This window comes from Acinonyx jubatus, chromosome E4 (assembly GCF_027475565.1).
Source record: "Acinonyx jubatus isolate Ajub_Pintada_27869175 chromosome E4, VMU_Ajub_asm_v1.0, whole genome shotgun sequence".
NCBI lineage: Eukaryota > Metazoa > Chordata > Mammalia > Carnivora > Felidae > Acinonyx > Acinonyx jubatus.
This window is the reverse complement of record NC_069395.1, coordinates 41010496-41031159: the sequence shown is the minus strand read 5'-3', so window position 1 is coordinate 41031159 and position 20664 is coordinate 41010496. Positions and strand designations below refer to the sequence as shown.

Here is a 20664-nt window from a genome sequence, read left to right as displayed (position 1 = left end):
AGCTTTGCTAAAAACCTTTGAGTAAGAACAGATTTTTTCTTTCAAGAGAGAAGCAACTATAAACAAAGTTAAGATATGCTTGTATTAATTTTTTTATATTTGTAAATTAAAACATTCTTTTTTTAAGAATACAGAGTATCTTAATTTCTATGTAGATATTTTATCTCAGTTTCTAAAGTATTGATAGTTTAGTCATAGCAAAGGTTATGTTTAGATATATATGAAATAAAGGTTGTACATTTACATATAAAATACAAAGGTTATATAAAAAAGAATTGGCATTAGACTTTGGGCTTTGTATTTAGCCTACAATAATAGAATGTTGATAATTTAGTCAGTGAGATCAGTAAGATGATGTAATTATTTCCTAAAGTTATATTTGGACAGAATAGCAAGTCTTTACCTTTCAGATTGACAACTTCTGGCCATATACTTGTCAAGTGAATTAAGAACTTAAATTCCTACAAAGAAGGTAGTATTCAGCAACAGCACTACTAAATTTTGTAAGACAGGGAGCAGGCTTTCATCCTAGAAAGACTGGCTCCTAAGGAACTTCACAGTGTGTTTTTAGTGAATTTATGTCCATTCTTCAATCTCAAAGATCTAAAAAAAAGACGCGTAGGTGAGCAGACTCTCAGAGACAGAGTAGTATAATAAAATTCATCTGAAACTGAGGTGTAAACTAAAAAAGGCTTATTTATTTACCAAAGGCTGTGTCTTTGTAGTGATCCAAGTGTTTAGGTACCCTGGGTACCCTCTAAGTATTCAGGAACCCAGACAGACAGATTAATAGGCGACCATTTGTGAATATGTAAATAGGTGAACCATTTTAAGAGTTGCTTTAACCAAGGTTCTAATGAAGCTTCTTGAACAAACTGTCTCCCAGCAGAGAAATAACTCAGGATTTTTCCCCCCTTAAATTAATTGTTTCTTTTGGTCCGAGTTCAAAATTGGCTTCACTTTTCCCCTCCTATGGTTTATTGCTAACCATACCTCCTACTGAGGATAGTTGCCTTTTCAGGTTGGTTTGTTTGTTTTAGATATGCTAAGGTTAGTGTCTGACTCCAGTAGCTCTTTGGGTCTATATCTGGTATCTAATTTATCTCTCAACACTCTTGAGCGCTTTTTGTTGTTGATGCTTTTCCTTTTCTTTCTGTTCTTTGGAATATTCTTTCTGTTCTTCAGTAACCCAGCTGGCTGGCTGGTCAGTTCATCTTCCAGAGAGATAGGTTGTAACGTCAACTCTTCTGTAGTGCTTTATTTGATCATCCTTAGTGGATTAGCCCACTCCTTATTTCAGGCCTCTACTTTATAGAATATTGGGCTAATTTGACACTCAAAACAACTTTTTGCTATTGTAGTCGCTAAGAGAATTTTGGAAGAGTATGTTCTCCTTTAGAATTTTATGATAACATCTAAAATTCTTATTTAACAGTTTAAGTGTATTACAAAGGGCACAATTTCTGGTGTTTTGTAAATAATGGATTTTATAAGAAGAGATTTTATTTTGAAAGAGTGCAAGCTTGTGAGTGGGGGAGGGGCAAGGGGAAGGGAGAGAGAGAATCTTAAGCAGGCTCCACACTCAGTGCAGAACCTGACACAGAGCTCTATCTCACAACCATAAGATCATGACCTGAGCTGAAACCAAGAATCAGACACTTAACCAACTGAACCATGCAAGCACCCTGTGCAAATAATGAAATTTTAAAGTAAATAGATCACTCTTTTAGGTGAATCTAAATACTATAATGATAATCCATTTTTAAAAAGTTTTGCTTTGTTTTTTTGAGAGAGAGCAAGAGTGGTAGAGGGGCAGAGGGAGAGGGAAAGAAAGAATCCTAAGCAGGCTGCACCGCCCGTTGTGGAGCCTGTCCCAGGACTGTGTCTCGCAACTGCAAGATCATGACCCGAGCTGAAATGAAGAGTTGATACTCAACTGACTGAGCCACCCAGGTGCCCCTATAATCCGTTTTTTAAAGTACATGAGCATGCTACCATTGAGAGGAGCTGGGAAATGGTACGCAAGATCTCTCTGTATTATTTCTTATATTGCATGTGAATCTTCAATTGTCTCAAAATAAAAAGTTTAATTAAAATTCTGATCTTGATTTAAAAATACATGAATAGGGTCTTTAACAGAAATTTTATGTCATTCCTTTTTCTCCTTTAATTCTACTTCTCCCACACAATTGTATTTTAAAGTAATACATTTTTATGTAATCTTATTGCACTATCATAATTCTGTGTAACAAAAATATGTATATAAGTTGGACTTTTTTAAAATGTAATTTTCTTTGACCCAGAACTATGCATTAAATCTTTTCCCATTTGAGTTATCACTTTAATTCTTCCTTTTTTTGTTTTTAATGTTTTGTTTTATTTTTGAGAGAGAGAGCATGTGCATGAGAGCAGGAGAGAGGCAGAGAGAGAGGGGACAGAGGATTCAAAGGGGGCTCTGTGCTGACAGCAGAGAGCCCAACATGGGGCTCGAACTCACAAACTGTGAGATCATGACCTGAGCTGAAGTCAGATGCTTAACCGACTGAGCCACCCAGGTGCCCCATCACTGTAATTATTCCTATACAGCTGATCAACATACATCATAAATATTATTAAAAAATTATTAAACATAAGTAAACTTTAATCGAAAATGGGTCTTAATGAGGTGGGTGAAGCTTTTAAAAATAGTTTTAACACAAAATATTACTTTTTATTAAAATGAGACAGAGATCAGCATCGTCTGTTTTTAGCTTTGTTTATTTCAGCCCTTCCATTCTCTAACCTTAGCTATAGAATGTTTCCCAACGCCAATTTTTCACCAGAATTGTCCCTTTATTTAGTACCAAGGAAGGTTTTCTATCTTGGGCTAATACAACCTACGTCTGATTTTTTCCCCCAAACCTTTTCCAGTATATTAGTTAAACAGAGTATTTCTAAGCAAAAGAGTAACAGGCTTAATTAATAGTCATTGCTAAGTCTTAGCAAAGCTTTTTGGTTATACTTCTTACAAGTATACCATACTAAGGAGAGAGGTATATGCCTTTCTTATATAAACTAGGAGGGGTGTGATCAGAGCAGAGGGAATTTTGAGAAGGAGAATGGTGATAAAATATTTACCGCAGTAGTCTCTTCAGGTAGGTCAGTTAAGGAAAAAAAAATGCATTTATTTCCAAGTTTGAGCTGTAAATTGATTCACTTAAAATTTTTCTTTTCTTTTTTAGCTTAAAATGTTCATACCTGCATATCCCTTTATTTATTTTATTGTTTAAATTTTTTTATTTTATTTTAGTGAGAGAGTGTGAAGGGGAGAGGGACGGGGCGGGGGGGGGGGGTGGTGGGGAGAGAGAGAGAATCTCAAGCAGGCTCCATGCTCAGCTCAGAGCCCAACATAGGGCTTGGTCCCATGATCCTGGGATCATGATCTGAGCCAAAATCAAGAGTTGGACACTCAACCAGCTGAGCCACCCCAGCGTCCCAATTACCTGCATATCCCTGTAAAGGTCTTTGTGTGCCTCCACAGAGCATGCAGGTCCACATTCCTTAGTTTGAGGATTAGTGACATTTGTTTATTTATATTTGTGTGGGTACTGGCTTACTCTGTGTTTTCCTTCTTTAAATAATTTTTCATTGCCTATTTACTGGCATTCTATTTTTTATCTGATTGTGAGTTGCTTAATATATAAATTGAATTGAATATTTATTGAATGTATCTAGGAAATAGATATCTGAGCTAGTCCCGTAAATGTGTTTTTTTAATTCTATAGAATAGGTGAAATAGTAGCTAATGGACTTTAGATGGCTTGTTATGAGACCTGTTTGAAGTATTCTTTGTTTATTTTTGAGAGAGAGCATGTGCGAGAGTGGAGGAGGGGCAGAGAGAGAGAGAGAGAGAGAGAGAGAAAAGAAGGGAGGGAGTGATGGAGGGAGGGAGGGAATCCCAAGCAGGCTCCATGCTGTCAGTGCAGAACCCATTGGGAGGCTCAATCTCACAAACTGTGAGATCATGACCTGAGCCGAAATCAAGAGTCGGACACTTAACTGACTGAGCCACTCAGGCACCCCTGAAATATTCTTTTGGTAGGAAAATGCAACCTTGTAGAAAGTGGTACAGATAATATTTTTATGAGTGTGCAAAGATCTGTTCTTCCTATAATTGATGAAAGACAACCATACTTAAACACCATTCCTCTTTCCATAAGGGTGTGTTCTCATATTTCAAAAGAATTTCAGAGAAAACCAGTGACTTTTCTTCCCTTCAGATACACAATTGTGTATTCTTCAATTTCCAAAAATTTGGAGTAGAGAGAGACATTCTGTCTTTTGCTAGGGATATTGGGATATCCTTGAGGGTAGCATCTTGGCCATAACTCATGCTTATCCATAGAGAATGGATACGGTCATGTTATCACTCATATTCAGCAAAGAGAGGAAGATAGCTGGCCAAGAATTGTGAGAGAAAGGAAGATAAAGTGAGAAGATGTGGAAGAGAACTAACATTTATTTAGGCTCTACTGTATTTGGTAATGGCTGAGTTCATTTGCACGTTTTATTTAAAGTAAGTGTGTTTATAGAGGAAAAGATTGCCCATGGAATACTTTATTAACAGGGAAATGTAGAGGGGAAAAGAGAATTTGATTTGTAAACTGTAGGTAATCTTGCTGACAAGAAAAGAGATGTGGAAAGTTGTTGCTCCAGATGTTTCTTCATTTGGGACACTAGGTGGTGACATTGTATAAAGACAGCTTGGTTGCTGGCATGGAAGAGAGTCAAAACTTGGAGCAGGGAGAACTGTATTAGTAACTAAGCCCAAGAGTGTCAATTTTCTTTTTTATCTTAGTCACTTAACTTTGTAATACATTTGTGGTGATTTTACTAAATTTCTTTTTCATATTTAATTTGCATTGTGTATTCTACCCATAAGTATTTTTTAAGTCCTTTATGTGCCCGACATACTTTGTGGTGATAACAGATGATAAACTGGTATTCAGATAAAAAAAAAAATGTTCCTGCCCTCCAAAACATTCACATATCAAAACAAAATAATTTATGTAAGTGCTACATATAGTAAATATTGAAAATGTAAAATGAGTAAAATAAAATTTTAAATAAGTTTGTACTATATTTACTCTTACTGCTTATGGCCTAAGTATACATACACATTTGGGATTCAGGAAGAGAGACCTCATAGATTCAGAAAATCCTCTCATCTGTGAATAACCCTTATGCGTTACTGGGTATGGGTAACTTACATCCCAGAGATCTTCCTTACTTTCCTTTCTGTTCCTCACCACTAACTTTCCATTATTCCCAAGTTCAAAACAACTAGGGAATAGTGTATTTTTTGTTATGACTTCAAATGATACAGTCCTTTCTCTCATAAAGTTGCTGCCTCTTGAATTAGAGTGCTCTGTCTTATTGGATTGGAGGAAAACAGGTCCCTCTTATTCCCAAGTCAGAATTCTTAATATGCTTTTTCATAGAAACAGTGGTTTTTTTGTGTGTGATAAATATAGCTGAAGTGGTATTATATGCAGCCTTAATTTTAAAAATCATACTTCTCCTTTCTGGGGTTTTGGCCTCAGACTTAGCTATTTTCTTTCAGAAAAAGTGATCTGGAAAAGCGTTTTCTCTTCTGTAAAATGGACATTTTCGAGAGACCATACGTTCTTTTTCTTCCTGGAAATCTACCTCTTTTTCTCCAGCTTAAAGCAGGCTGTTTCCCCTGTGTACTCGTATAAGCCTTTTTAAAGATCCATTTTTATTTTATGTTAATTGTATATGGATTTTATCATCCTAACTGTATTGAATGTAAAGTTTCTTGTTCATCTGTTACTAAACGGAATCTTGCTCAGTGCCTTTGCATGTAGTAGGTGCCCAGTTAAAAACACCACTTGCATAAGGAAAGCTTAGATGGTTAATGCTAAAGTAGTGTGTTTTAAGTTAATTACCTCTGAGTGGAAATAACTTTTTATAGGGTATAAGGTATTTAAATTGGCTTTTCAGATAGGAAGACTCCTATGGCCAAGTGCTTGCATTAGTGATGAATAGAAGCTATGGCCCTGCAGGTTGTAAAACATATTAGTATAATTTTTGAAATTCATCTTGCGTTCTTTTATGCCTGTCCAGAATGTGTAGTCCACATATAGAACAGTTTCATGGATAATATTCCAAATTACTGGTCCTTTTGAGAATTACTGATTTTTTGAGACTCTCATTGATGCTATCCCTTACCCCCACATACACATAGCACGCTCAGAAAAATGCACACACATTTACACAATTCTGTATACTGTTTCAGAGAACTCATAGATCTCATGTTAACTTCTACATTAGGTTGTAGAATAGACTAGCTGGCTAGTCTAGATGTAGCTCAATACAATAGAAAAACATACCATATACAAAACCAGCTGATCTGAGTGAGTTCTAGCTCTTGTTCTACCTTCAATAAATGTGATGCCATTTGGCAGGTCATATAGTTTCTCCTTACCTGTTTCTTTTTTGTGTGAAGTTGTTGGATAAGAGTGAATGAATTTAGTCGATCAGTATACTTAGAAGAGCACTTGTACATAGTATGCTTCCCAGTTTTTGTTCCTAGTCTTTGTTTCTAATATCTCATAAAAGATTGTGAATTTTGTGATGTTTTAATTATCTTTTCCTTAGGAAAATTGCTTTTTGTCTTTCCTTTAAGAAAATTACATTAGTGTGTGTGTGTGATTGTGTGTGTGTGTGTGTGTGTTTGCATGAACTTGAGTAGCAGCAATCAGCTTATTCTGTTATCCTGTAAGAAAAGTAATAAGTAGTGTCCTGATTTTTTAAAACCTCTGTATAGACAATAGTAAGTAACCTTGTTACTGCAGTGCTACTACTGAAAATTCTGAGTCAGGAAATTTGTGCCTGTCAGTGTGTAAAAAGGAACTGGGGAGAGGAAGAGGGCTGAGAAAAATGTACTAAAGTGTTATATCATTGTATTAGTGTAACTTGTTAAAGCAGGTAAAACTTTTCCCTGTAATTATAGTTGCTAACAACTTTAGAGATGGGATATATTATGTCTTATGGAAAATCCCTTATTGTTCATGTAAAATTCTTCATGAAAACAGAAATTCCATTGATGTTTGTCAGCAGTAAACAAGTTATGTTAAAAATATGTAACTTTTATGAATTACCTAGTAAAACACTTTTTATTTTTACTCTAATTAGGGAAGAAGACAAAAACATATTTGATTACTGCAGGGAAAACAACATTGACCATATAACCAAAGTCATCAAATCGAAAAATATGGATGTGAATATGAAAGATGAAGAGGTATGGAAAACATGCCTTGTTAATTTTTTTTTATGCCTGCTGTTCTGCCCCAGTGTTTTTTTTCGAAATGGCTTATGAACTACAACTCAAAATACAGTGTAAGATTGTATCAGAATATTTATGTGAGATAGTGTCACTCAGTTAAGATGCTTTCTATGTATGTGTCCATCATCTTTCTGTTGATGTTGTGTAAGTTACTAGCTGAAGCTTGGTGCAGTCAAGTAACTTGTTTCTTCACAATAAAGGGAGAGACTGTTAACTTAATAAGTGAAATCTATAGATTATATAAAAATATTTTTAAATAGTTTTCACATCTTCTATCATCACAACTTCTATCATTGTACTTTTTTTTTATTTAAAGATTTAAAAGACATTTTTTTTAATTTAATGTTTATTTTTAGTATATGTGCTGCCGAAGCGAGCACTAATGTTTGTTTATTTTTGAGACAGAGAGAGACAGAGCATGAATGGGGGAGGGTCAGAGAGAGAGGGAGACATAGAATCCGAAGCAAGCGCCAGGCTCTGAGCTGTCCGCACAGAGCCCGACGCAGGGCTCAAACTCACGGACTGTGAGATCATGACCTGAGCTGAAGTCGAACACTTAAACAATGGAGCCACCCAGGCGCCCCTAAAGATTTTTTTTTAATGTTTATTTATTTGGAAGCAGAGAAATAGGGAGACACAGAATCTGAAGCAGCTCCAGGCTCTGAGCTGTCAGCACAGAGCCTAGCGTGGGGCTCGAACTCGCAAACCGTGAGATCATGACCTGAGCTGAAGTCAGATGCTTAACCAACTGAGCCACACAGACGCCCCACTGTCATTGCATTTTGACCAAGTATATTGTCCTTTGCTCAGTAAATATATTTCTAGAATACTGTGTGTCAGAATTTTGGTAAATCCATTCATTTAAATGTGACCCCGCTACTTAAAGGGAGTCTGTACTAAATTATTTTGTAAAATATATTACTTTTTAATTTATTTGGTTTGTGAATAAAACTGTTGACATACAGAGCTTAAACTGTCCCTGAGTTACAGTTGTTAAAATAGGGAATAAAATTTACTAATTCAGTTTTAATCATTTTACTTACTCTTTGATAATGCAGTGTAAAATGATTGAAATGACCAAAAGGTGGTGATTGTTAGGAGGTGCTTCTTGCAGTGATCATAGATAATGTGAGGAGTAGATAAATAATCAATGTATGTATTAATTGAGAGCTCTTTATACAGGTTAGGCCTTATTTTTACCTCATTTTCAGGCGATATCTTTCCTGTAATACATATTGTCAATGACATCTGGAACTGAAAATATAAGACTATAATTCTGCAGTAAAGGGGGACCAGTAACAGTTGTGTTCTCCCCTAAGTAATGAAACAAACAGCTAAGAGAGATGTGGGTGGAGAAAAGTAGATTGTGAAATAATAAAACCAGGTCGGTTTTTTTTTAGGCTTTGTTTTTTTTATGTCTATTTTTGAGAGAGAGGGCCTGCATGTCCACACGTGTGTGAGCAGGGGAGGGGCAGAGAGAGAGGGGGAGAGAGAATCCCAAGCAGGCTCTGTACTGTCCGCGCAGAGCCTGACATGGGGCTCAATCCTACCAACCGTAAGATCATGACCTGAGCCGAAATTAAGAGTCAGACACTTAACCGACTGAGCCACCCAGGTGCCCCTAAAACCAGGTCTTTTGATTCCCACTAGGATGGGTTTTTTTGGCTTTCTGGATTAGACTACATTTTTGTCCCACTAAATCAGGTGTGACTGCTTTCCTTGATTTTATTGTTTTTTATTTTTGTACTTGTGAGTTCAGATTTTTATAAAATTAACACATGCAGGTAGTTCAAAGAAAATCAGTACTATAAGTCTTATAACAAAAAAACGTATTCCTTTGCTTGCACCCTTCTCACATTGATTCTAGCTCCCTTGAGGCAAAAACTCTCAATTCTTTTAGTTGTTTCTTTTGCAAGTTACCTGCAGAATTCTAAATAATATACTTATATCTCTTGACATTATTGATTTTCCTCTATGTTTTATTAGGATTTAGCTGTTTTACTCATATTCCCCACTCCTTCTCTCCCCACCCTCCTAACAACTATATCACAACTTTTAGTTTCAGCTTTCTGATTGCATCTCTATAGAATCAATGTTAAAATATTATTTTATAATTGTAATATAGCTATAAAGTAATTATGTTGTTATTACTATGTAAATTATGTTCATTGCCGAGCCATAGGTGGTACTGTATGTACTAGTCAGCTTTTGCTGTTAGCCAGATTTCAGGGGCTAATAACTACATTTATTTCTTGCTCATATTTCAAAAGAGTTTGGGATCAGTCCAGGCTTAGCTGGGTTTGCTGGCCTTATTTGGGTTCAGTTCATCTTAATTCAGCTGTCTTCTCATTCTCATATTGAGATCCAGTCTTAGTGGATAAACGCTATCTGGGGCAGAACTAAAGGCAGACAGAATCAGACCCCACGCATACATTTAAAACTTCCGCGTGGGAGTAGCATGTGTCACATCTACTCACATTCCTTCAGCCAAAGCAAGTCATGAGGCCAAACTCCAAGTCTGTATGGTAGAAAGCCTATTCTGATTATGGTGCAATGGTGGGAAGGAAATGAATAATTATAAATTATGAATAATGCAGTCTATATACCATGGCACAGCATTCTGTTTTTCTTAAGGCTAATAGTTGCTTCTTTTTTGTTTTTTTGTGTTATATCTTCTGTGTTTCTATCATTAATTCTTTCCTCAAATTGCCCAAAAGAGGTCTTCTCTGCAGATGTGCAAACACATCAGGTAATCAATCCCATATTGTTTTAGTGGTAGCCCTTCTGGAACTCTCCTTTCTTCTTTAATCTCCATTGGTTGCTCTCTAGGCCTGTTGCATAGATGTCATCCTGGGATGATGCTTTACCCCTGTCCTGGGAATTCTCTTCCCTTCTCTCCTGGATTCTTCTGTTTTCTGGATCCTGGGTCTTTATCTTTTATTGTTTACTTCCTTGTTTGGATGAAGTGTCTCCTTCAGTAGCTTCCTTTTTTATTTGGTTCACAGTTTTGATGGCACATTTCTTTCAGTAGCTTCTTGAGAAAGATAAATATTTTGACATCTTCCTTGTTGAAAATGTTTTATCAGAGTTTTTGGCATATTCCACTCAATATGCTCAATAAATATTTGATGAACTAATGAATGATTCAGTGAATAATTAGAAGCAGTATAATTGTGGTGAGCTAGACTACATGGGTTCGAGTCTTGGCACTATCATTTCCTAGCTATGTGACTTTTGTCACGTTTATTCTGTGTCTCAGTTTCCTAATGTGTAAAATGGGGATTGTGATGGTACCTGTGTTAGCGTTGTTTTGAGGATTATGTTAATGTGTATAAAGTACTTAAACAATACTGGACACACATAACAAACTGTTATCTGTTAGATCAATGAAAAATAAGAAAACAAAAGTTTTTATTTTGCCTTCACTTATTGCTTCTTCTCTCTTCTCGTTTTCTTTATGTAGATCCAAGTTATTATTTTCCTTCTCTCTAAAGAACTTCTTTTAACATTTTTCCAAAGTCTGCTGACAACAAATTCCCTCAATTTTTGTTTGCCTTCATTTTTGAAGGAGAATTTCTCAGGATACATAATTCTAGGTTGGTGGAGCTTTTTTTTCAAAACACTTAAAATATTTCACTCTACTCTCTTATTGTCTGCATGGTTTCTGAGGAGGAATCAGATGTAATTCTATCTTTGTTCATTTATAAGTAAGGAATTTTTTCCTCTGACTTCTTTTAGGATTTTTCTTTGTCTTTGACTTTTTATGATTTGAAAATAATGTGTCTAGGTGTAGGTTTTTTGACATATATATATATATTACATGTGTATATACATATATATATTACATGTATATACACATGTAATATATACATTACATGTATATACACATGTAATATATATATATATTTTTTGTTGTTGTTGTTGTTTATTTTTATTTATCATGAGAGAGAGAAAGTGAGAGCAGGGGAGGGGCAGAGAGTGAGAATCCCAAACAGCCTCCTCACCATCATTGCCTAACCTGACACAGGGCTTGAACCTGTGAACCATGAGATCATGACCTGAGCCGAAGTCAGATGCTTAACTGACTGAGCCACCCGTGCGCCCCTGACCTTCCTGGATCTGTGGCTTGGTGTGCAGCATTCATTTGCAGGAAATCATCATTGTTTTATATTCTTCTTCTGTGCCTTTTGTTTCTTCTCCTTCTGGTGTCCCCATTATGTATACGTCACACCTCTTGTAGTTTTTACACAGTACTTGGATATTCTATTCTGTTTTTTTTCAGTCTTTGTTCTCTTTGCTTTTCAGTTTTTTAGGATTCTGTTGGATATATCTTCTAGCTCAGAGATTCTTTCCTTAGCTGTATCCAGGCCACTAGTAAGCCCATCAAAGGCATTCTTTATTTCTGTTACTATTTTTTTTTAATCTCTAGCATTTCTTTTTGTTCTTCTTTAGGATTTCTATCTCCTGGCTTACATTGTCCATCTGTTCTTGCACGCTGTCCATTTTATCTGTTAGAGTTTTTAGCATATTAATCATAGTTTTAAATTCTTAGCCTGATAATTCCAGTATCTTTGCCATGTTTGGTTCCAATAATTGCTATCTTTGAATTGTGTTTTTTGCCCTTTGGTATGCTTTGTAATTTTTACTGATAGCTATACATCATATACCAGGTAAAGGGAACCATTTAAAATAGTCCTTTAGTAATGTGGTGGCAAGGCGTGGGGGAGGGGAAGGGCTCTGTTGGCCTATGATTAGGTCTCAGTCTTTAATGAGTCTATGCATCTGGACTGTGAATCCCAACAAGTGTTTATTTTTTTCCTCCCTGTTTAGGTGGAATAGGATGGCTAGAGTGGGCTAGATTTGAGTATTTCTCTTACTCCAGGTCAGTTGGCTCTGATAATACCCCAGCAAGTTAGACACTAGTTAACTAGTTTTCCCTGAAGGCAGGCCTTGTTAAGAACAGAGTGCTCTGGCATATTTTAGAAGGATTCATTTCCCCCTCCAGAAGTGGGAGGGGAGTTTTCTTTGAAAGTTACTTTGGGAACCTGGCCAAGCTCCTGGAGGTAAATCTCACAAAGATTTCTACCTTCCCCACCATGAGTAGATCCCCTGGAGTTTTTAACTCTCAAGAGTTGTCCGCACTGAGCCTTTAGCAATTTGTCATTATAGTCCGGTTTTTCTGCCTGGCACTGGTTCCTTGGGTGGTTTTCACTTGTGAAGCTCTGCTCTACAAAGTCGAGTCACCTGTCTGTCTCTTTAGTCTTGGGGGCAGTGATTTGCCCTGTGTCCTCCCCTCTCTTATGGATCCAAGAATAGTTGATTTTTCAATCTGTTCAGCATTTTGCTTGTTGTTAGGATGGAGTAGCAACTTTCAGCCTCCTTATATTTGGAACTGGAAACTCGAAGTTCACTTAACTTTTCAAGGTCACTTTTTCCCTGGAATGTATTGTGCATGTACTAGATGTTCCCTATGAGAACTTTCCATCTTTCAAATAATAAACTTTATATGGTGTGTGTTTTAGTTCACAGAGTATTTTCACTTATCTTCCCAACAATCCTGTAAGTAGATGCTATCCTCATTTTACAGACAGGAACTAAATCAGAGTTGTCAAATACATATAATTGCTAAGTGGAAATGGGGGTCTGAGAGAGTGTTCTTTTTGCCACTGGATTTAAGAAGGACGTACAATTTCCAGTTGACCCTGCTAGTGTTATGCTCTGATTTGCAACAATTTCTTTTATCAAATAGTCCTAAAAGGAAAATCTACACATGACCTTTGCAAAGATCATTGGACAGCAGTCATAGGAATAAAATGTCTAGAACACAAATAGCTTCCACTAACACAATTTTTTTTAAAGATAAAAGGAGCTGATAAAATGTATTGCTTCTGTCATTCAGTTACTCTGGTGTAGTATGGCTTCCCAGGTCTTCCACTTTGTTACCCATGCAGCTACCTTCACCCCCAGCCTGCCAGAACATTGTGTTTCCATGAACAGATGAAGTGCTTACACATTCATAGACTGAGACGCCAAGAATTCAGTTGGGTTCTCTCATTGCTCCAAGCAGATTTCTGCCCTCTCAGCCATGACATCTCAGGCTGGGCCTTGAATACTGATGGCAAGACTTTTATTATTAATCAGGGATTGGTATGAATTAATTTAAGAACATGAGGGAAATGAGAGCTTAAAATTAGAATCAAACTTAACATCCTAAATAAAATAAATGGTATTGCTTCATGACTTTTAAAGCTCTAGCAAATAAAACAACTTGTTAAGCCTTGATGATGAGCTAAAAGTATGCAATGTCAGAATTAAATTGCTAGCAAAATACTTTTAACCCCTTTATTTAAAAAAAAAAAGGCATTTCCCTGCTATAATAAGTTGGGTGACAATTACAGTTTTGAAAGGACATCCAGTTCTTTGTGTCTATCTATTTGATATTTGAGCTTGAGAGATTTCATTACTGATTGCCTAGGATTCTTTGGGGTGGTATATGACTTTATTTAAAATGTTCATCCAGCAAGTTCAGCCCAATTTCATTCTTGCCCTTAGATGACTAAAAATTACATTTATTGCACTTAAAATTTGCTATAAGCTCATAAAGAAATTTAATTATAGTCATAAAATGATAAGTCAAAGTCATAGAAATTTAATTTATAGTCATAAATGATTTGCTTGCATTTCCACATATTGAAATAAACAGTCATATACTGCTGGAAATATATATGTATGTATATTTGGATCTATAACTATCATGGCATATGAACCTATATATAAAATGTATTTAAAATAATCATATTTTATAATGAAGTTAATTTATTATGAATAAGTATAGTTCCTGGTGTGTGTGTGTGTGTGTGTGTGTGTAATTTATTCAAGTTGTAATTACTAATATAGTAAAGCATGTATTTCTTTGTTTTTTGTTTTTTGTTTTTTTTAATTTTTTTTAACGTTTACTTATTTTTGAGACAGAGAGAGACAGAACATGAATGGGGGAGGGTCAGAGAGAGGGAGACACAGAATCTGAAACAGGCCCCAGGCTCCGAGCTGTCAGCACAGAGCCCGACGCGGGGCTTGAACTCACGGACCGCGAGATTATGACCTGAGCCGAATCGGCCGCTTAACCGACTGAGCCACCCAGGCGCCCCTATTTCTTTGTTTTTAATATAATTTATTGTCAGATTGGCTTACATACAATACCCAGTGCTCATCCCAACAAGTACCCTCCTCAATGCCCATCACCCATTTTCCCTCTCCCCACACCCCCGTCCACCCTCAGTTTGTTCTCTGTATTTAAGAGTCTCTTGTGGTTTGGTAAGACATGTATTTCTAATATGAGAAAATTGTGTGGTGTTTCCAGCTGATACAGTAATTAGGACGTTGTGTTTCCCATAACAAAAAAGTTTTGTAGTTAACTTTTCTGTACCATTTTCCATGTTTATTGATTCTTTCAAATGCTTTGAAGGAAGTTACCTTTCTCTTCACTCCTTTCCCTTCTTGCTTTGTTTTGAATTTGTGGCTCATATCACAATATAATTTACATGCTTTTGCCTTAGAAACTGCTGAAAAACCTGATAAAATTGAGAACATAAACCTAACAAAAGGTTTAAGAAGCAGAGTCCATACACTGAGGCTAAATTTATGGTTTTATTTAGGATTTGAGAAAGGAACAAAATGTATTTTTTTAAATAACTCTCTACATTTGAGTATATGTTATTTCGGTTGTATATTTATTTTATTTAAATAGTAATTTGAAGGAATTTGTTCATTCACACTAATAATTGAGAAGTGCATTCTAAACTGTCATATTAGTTTCATTTGCATTAATGCAGCAGCACCATTTCAAAATGTAGCCTAACTTTACATCAGAAACTCAGAATTAATACAAAATCAGAAAAATAGTAAAAGTAGTTTAAATCTTATGCTCTTTTTGGCAACTTACTTTTTATTTATTTTTATTGTGGTAACATGTACATAACATAAAATTTACCATCTTAACCATTTTTAAGTGTGCAGTTCTGTGGCACTAAATACGTTCACATTGTTGTGCAACTACCACCACCATCCACCTCCAGAACTTTTTCATCTTCTCCACCTGAAATTCTGGGTTAAACACTAACTCCCCATCCCTCCCTGATCTCTACCCCCTGGCAACCACCATTCTACTTTGTATCTCTGTGAATTTGACTACTTTAGATATCTCATGTAAATGGGATCACAAATATTTGTCCTTTATGACTGGCTCATTTCACTTAGCATAACGTCTTCAGGTTCATCCATGTTCTCGCGTGTGTCAGAATTTCCTTCCCTTTATATGTATTTATATAGTATTGCATTGTATGTATATACCACATTTTGTTTATCCAAATATCTGTCCTTGGACACTTGAGTTGCTTTCATATTTTGGCTGTTATGAATAATGTTGCTGTGAATGTGGGTGTAACAAATTTTTGTTTCATTTTTTCCCAGCACTTTATTATGAAAATTTTTAAATGTACAACAAAGTTGAAAGGGTTTTACAGTGAACATCTATATACCTACCACCTAGATTCTACCACTAATATTTTACTATGCTTGCTTTATAAGTATCTATCCACCTTTCTATCCATCAATCGATCTATCTCATTTGATGCATTTCAGAGTATTTTGCTTCCATCTAAATGCTTCAGCATCATATCATTAACTACAATTCAGTATTAGTTTGATTTTTAAGATTGCATTTACAAACAGTGAAATGCACAAGTCTTAACTGCACATTCGATTAATTTTGATAAATGCATATACCTATGTTACTGAAGCTCCTGTCAAGATATAGAACATTACTATCACCCCCAGAAATTTCCCTCATGCCCCTTCCCAGCTGGTTTGTTCTTCTAATATCAGAAAGGTAACCACTATTCTAACACTTTTTCTACCATAGATAGATTTTATGTGTTCTAGAACTTTATATAAATGGAATCATAATACTTTTTGTGTAAGTTTTCTTCCATTTAGTGTAATGTTTTTGAGATTCACCCATTTTGTTGTGTAAATCAATTCTTTTTTTTATATTGCCAAATAATATTCCCTCAAAATAATATATTATTACTTAATCTATTGTCTTGTGATGGACACATGGGCGGTTTTCATGGCAACTTATTATTGCTATTATTACTTATTTTATACAGGATAAAGTAATATCTCCTTTACTTATTTCTTCACTCTTAAGTTGCTACCAGCATGGCTTAGTAACTCCTTGTGAAAAGATTTTTTTTTTAAATCCTTCTCAATTCCCTGATAACTAGCAACACCATTTCTCTTTACCTTAGATCTTAGCCAGTGAAAGAGATCAAGTAGTTGCTCATTTTAAATATGTATCACACATATTGGTGTGTGGTGTTCTTCTTAATGCTGGTAAATAAATTATCCTACAGGGAGCCGCTGACTTCCATGCTAGGTACATTTGGAGACCTTAAACTGCCTCCCAGTCCTAATCCTGTATTTAAGTTTTTTGTTTTTTAATTTTTTTTTAACATTTATTTATTTTTGAGAGACAGAGTATGAGCAGGGGAGGGGCAGAGAGAAAGGGAGACACAGAATTTGAAGCAGGCTACAGGCTCCAAGCTGTCAGCACAGAGCCCGACACCGGGCCCGAACTCACAAACCGTGAGATCATGACCTGAGCTGAAGTTGGACACTTAACCAACTGAGCTGCCCAGGCGCCCCTGTATTTAAGTTTTTCAAACAACATTGTCGATTCATTATTGAGAGGGATTGTGACATTGTGTGGTTTCTGGTGCTTGCAGGTGAGGAATTGTCACTGTAGCCAGCTGCTACAGCAGCAGCAAAAGGTGGAAGATAAGGATAGGATAGAGGAGATAGAGACATGGAAGGTTATTGGTAGCTGACGTCAGCCTCTACTACAATTGTCAATTTAAATACAGTTCTTTTGCAGAGAGAAATTCAAGTCGATTTGTTTACCATATTTCATTTGCACAGAATGGCAAGTGACAACTCTTAGAAATTTAAACATATCCATTTTGCCAGGTTTTTGTTTTTGTATGGTGTATGTTTTGTGTCTGTTCACAAAATACTATAAGAACATCAAGACTCATCTTATAATGCATTCTCTTTTTGTTTAATTTGTACATCAGGAGAAAATCTAGTTTTAAAAAATTCTACAGTTTATAAGGGCAAGTAACTAAGGATATCAAAGAAGCATTTAAAATATTAAGACCTGCTCTGTATTTTCGAGAAGGTATGAAAGTAATACCACTTAATAGGTTAGCTGCCACCCTGCACTTTCCAAGCACTTAAGTCATTCATCTGTCTGAGGTAGGACAGTATCTGCACCCGTGGTTAACAGATGAGAACTCTTTTCTTTTTTACCCCCTGTGTGTTAACTGTATTTGAATTCCAGAATTTATCCAGAGCTCTCCAAATAGTGCTTGTAAGTCTTCTTATGGCCACAGATTCCTTTTAATAATGGCTTTCCCTCTAATCTCCTAAATACTTGTAAGATATTTTTTAAGAGAGTTGTTAAAACTAGAAACAAAGATTGTCACCTTTTGTGGTAGCAGTAAAAATATATTTAATTTGAAAATGTGTAGGAGATTTTATCATTTATAGAAGATAAAGCAATTATATAAAAAATGCATAAACTACTTTATGAATTTGGATAGTCTGTAAGCAACTACAGCTTTAATGTGCTCCTAATTCATGGTTTTTCTTTTGGAGGAGAGATGTAAATCCTGTATCTAAAATAATTTAATAATTGCATTGTGTTGGTCCAGATGTGTTTGTGGTTAACAAAGAGAAAGAAAAGAAACCACAGTTGTTTACTTCGTGATTTTGTCCTGAATGGTTTTGAGGTTGGCATCTCTGCAAATTACTGCTTATGTTATTATTTGAATTAATAATCTCAAATTAGAGCATGTTTAAGGGAACTTTATAATTTGAAGTAAAGAGTTATTGCATTCAGACACCTGGTTGTGCTGGTCTTTGTTCATTTAAGTATAGAACATTTTGAAAGCAAAAATTCCAAAGCCTGATTTATCTTTGCTTATTTACAAGTATGTTTAATCTTGCTCTTGTTTTGAGCTTCTTAATACTGCATAAAGATATTAATCATTAGGTGGTCTTAATGTAAGATATTTTCAGCACTTCTACAGAAAGTCATTGTCAGGGAATTCATTCTAATTCAAGGTTAATTAGTGTACCATTAAAATAATGTGTTACAAAAATTAATTACATCACAGGTCAAAAAACGTATTAAAAAGCATAGTGTAAATGTCTGAGAGCACATCATCCTCTTAAAACATTGCTATACTCGTGCTACCGTTCTGGAAAATATATCTAAAGTGAAAATCACTACTGAGGTCCAGTCATAGGTGTTTCTCTTAAAGTAAATTTTTGGCACCACATATGGGAAATTTAAAATATATCTCCCATTAACAGTAAAATGTGTTGCTTGTCTGCTTTCCCATTGCAACAGCTAAAGATTTATATTTTAGCATTAGTCGATATAACCCTATTGGGTTAAACCTAAGGAGAAATCAGGAACTTGGTTAAGAAGTAGAAATTATCTGTACAGTTTGAGGTAAAAGTACTAGATTTATTAATACTATGTTTTCTTACTTCACTGTTAGGTATTTTGGTAGGTGTTCTGTGTAAGTATATCACACATCGTTTTGACTATGCAGTAATTCTTATTAATAGTTTAACTTCATAGTCGTAAAATGTACACTTAAAATTAGGTTGAAGATGGAGACTTTGAAATTCTATCTGATTCTTTTAATGTAAAAGCTATGAAACAGTTAAATAGAACTATAGAATACTTTATACATTGGTATTTTTCCCGAGTCTTATTAGGATATCTGATTGTCCATATTAAGGGTTTTGGAATTCGTGCCTTAATAACAGCAGGTCACTACACATTAAGAGCTACAGAAATTTTAACATAAGAGACTCTTTACTCAACAATACATTTTTTACTTAGTTTTTAGAACTGTTTTCATTAAACAAAATTCTTACTGGGCTCTGAACACAATAGCTTACTATAACAAATTGTGAATAATTTGCCCACATTTAAAAATTTTCTTCTTTCCTGCCTCTTTGGATTTTGTGTAAGCCTATAGGAAAACATACTCACAAGTAAATATAAACAAATTGAGTAAATGAAAGAAAAAAAGAAGGATAATTTGTAGGGAAGAAGTTGGCTTTGTTTTGTTTGTTTGTTTCAAGAATAGACCTGGTTTAATTAGTTGAACTACTAGGTGCTTGAACAGAGTCTGAAAGACAAAGAGTAAAAAGTGGGTTTAGAAAAGCTTTCTTGAAAGGTGGTTATTACTTTTAAAACCATCTTTGTCCCAACTTACATCTTCTTAAATCTTTTCTAAAATGACATAGAGATTTCTACTTAATGTAGAAAAACATTCCATTCTTTAAAAATGACATCACTACCACCCTCAAAGAATAGTGTTAAACTATGCATCACTCATTTCTTCAGAAAAGCCCATAGCTTCTAGGAGTTTTTTTATTCTTTAGACCAAGTGAGCTTCTTTAATTAACTAAATCAAGATTTTCTGACCGTGGAGAATAGAATTAACCTGTTGATAGTGACTGTGAGTCTTAGGTAGACAATGATTAAAACTAATGTTTCATATTTAGTACTTGGTCTCCTAACAGTTTATCATCTATTCTGTTTTGCAAGTGCAACATTTGAAGATAGGCACTAGCAGACTGTGTTAGTGTTTTTTTAGATATTCAGAGCGAAATTTGGGATATTAATGAGCAATGCTTAGTTTCAAACTGATTAAATTTTCTTGCATTTTAAGGAATATATTTGGGTAAATTTAGGTATACTGATTATGATTTCTACCTACATTTAAGTATTCATATTTTATCCACAAGGTTTCTTTCACCAGAAGAAGTAACCATAATAATTCAAGAAAACTATTCTTTACATGTGTAAACTACTTTAAAATTAATAAGGCATTATCTTATAGCTCATTCATTCAACAAATACTATTGGTGTTACTGTTTTAGTAGTATCCTTTTCTTCACTTCGTAGGTGAGGAAATGGATCAGGCTGAAGTAAGTCATTGGGCTAGTGCATAATGGATTCCAGAGTACAACTCAGGAGTTCCAATTAATTTAGAAAAGTCTACCTTCTTTCCATAGAACATTTTATATCAAGCATGCTTAGGATAATCAACCTACAGTTTTACATATTACTTTGTCTTTCTTAAGACATTGTATCTTTTAGTACATACCTATCAATAATGACTTTAATGGCCTAAATGCTCCATTTGAAAGACACAGGGTGACAAGATGGA

General features: G+C 35.2%; 1 protein-coding gene across 11 annotated transcripts in view; it reads left to right on the top strand.

The window, feature by feature from the left end:
• The window catches only part of ACBD6 (acyl-CoA binding domain containing 6), a 210345-nt gene that overhangs the window by 79358 nt on the left and 110323 nt on the right, over positions 1–20664 (top strand). For all 11 annotated transcript variants that reach the window (XR_008293240.1, XM_053209479.1, XM_053209477.1 and 8 more), the window contains one exon: positions 7198–7303. Coding sequence is in view for 10 of the 11 variants with exons in the window: in XM_053209479.1 (XP_053065454.1) it covers positions 7198–7303 (106 nt within the window). In the remaining variant the exon portion in view is untranslated. The remainder of the gene's footprint in view (positions 1–7197; positions 7304–20664) is intronic.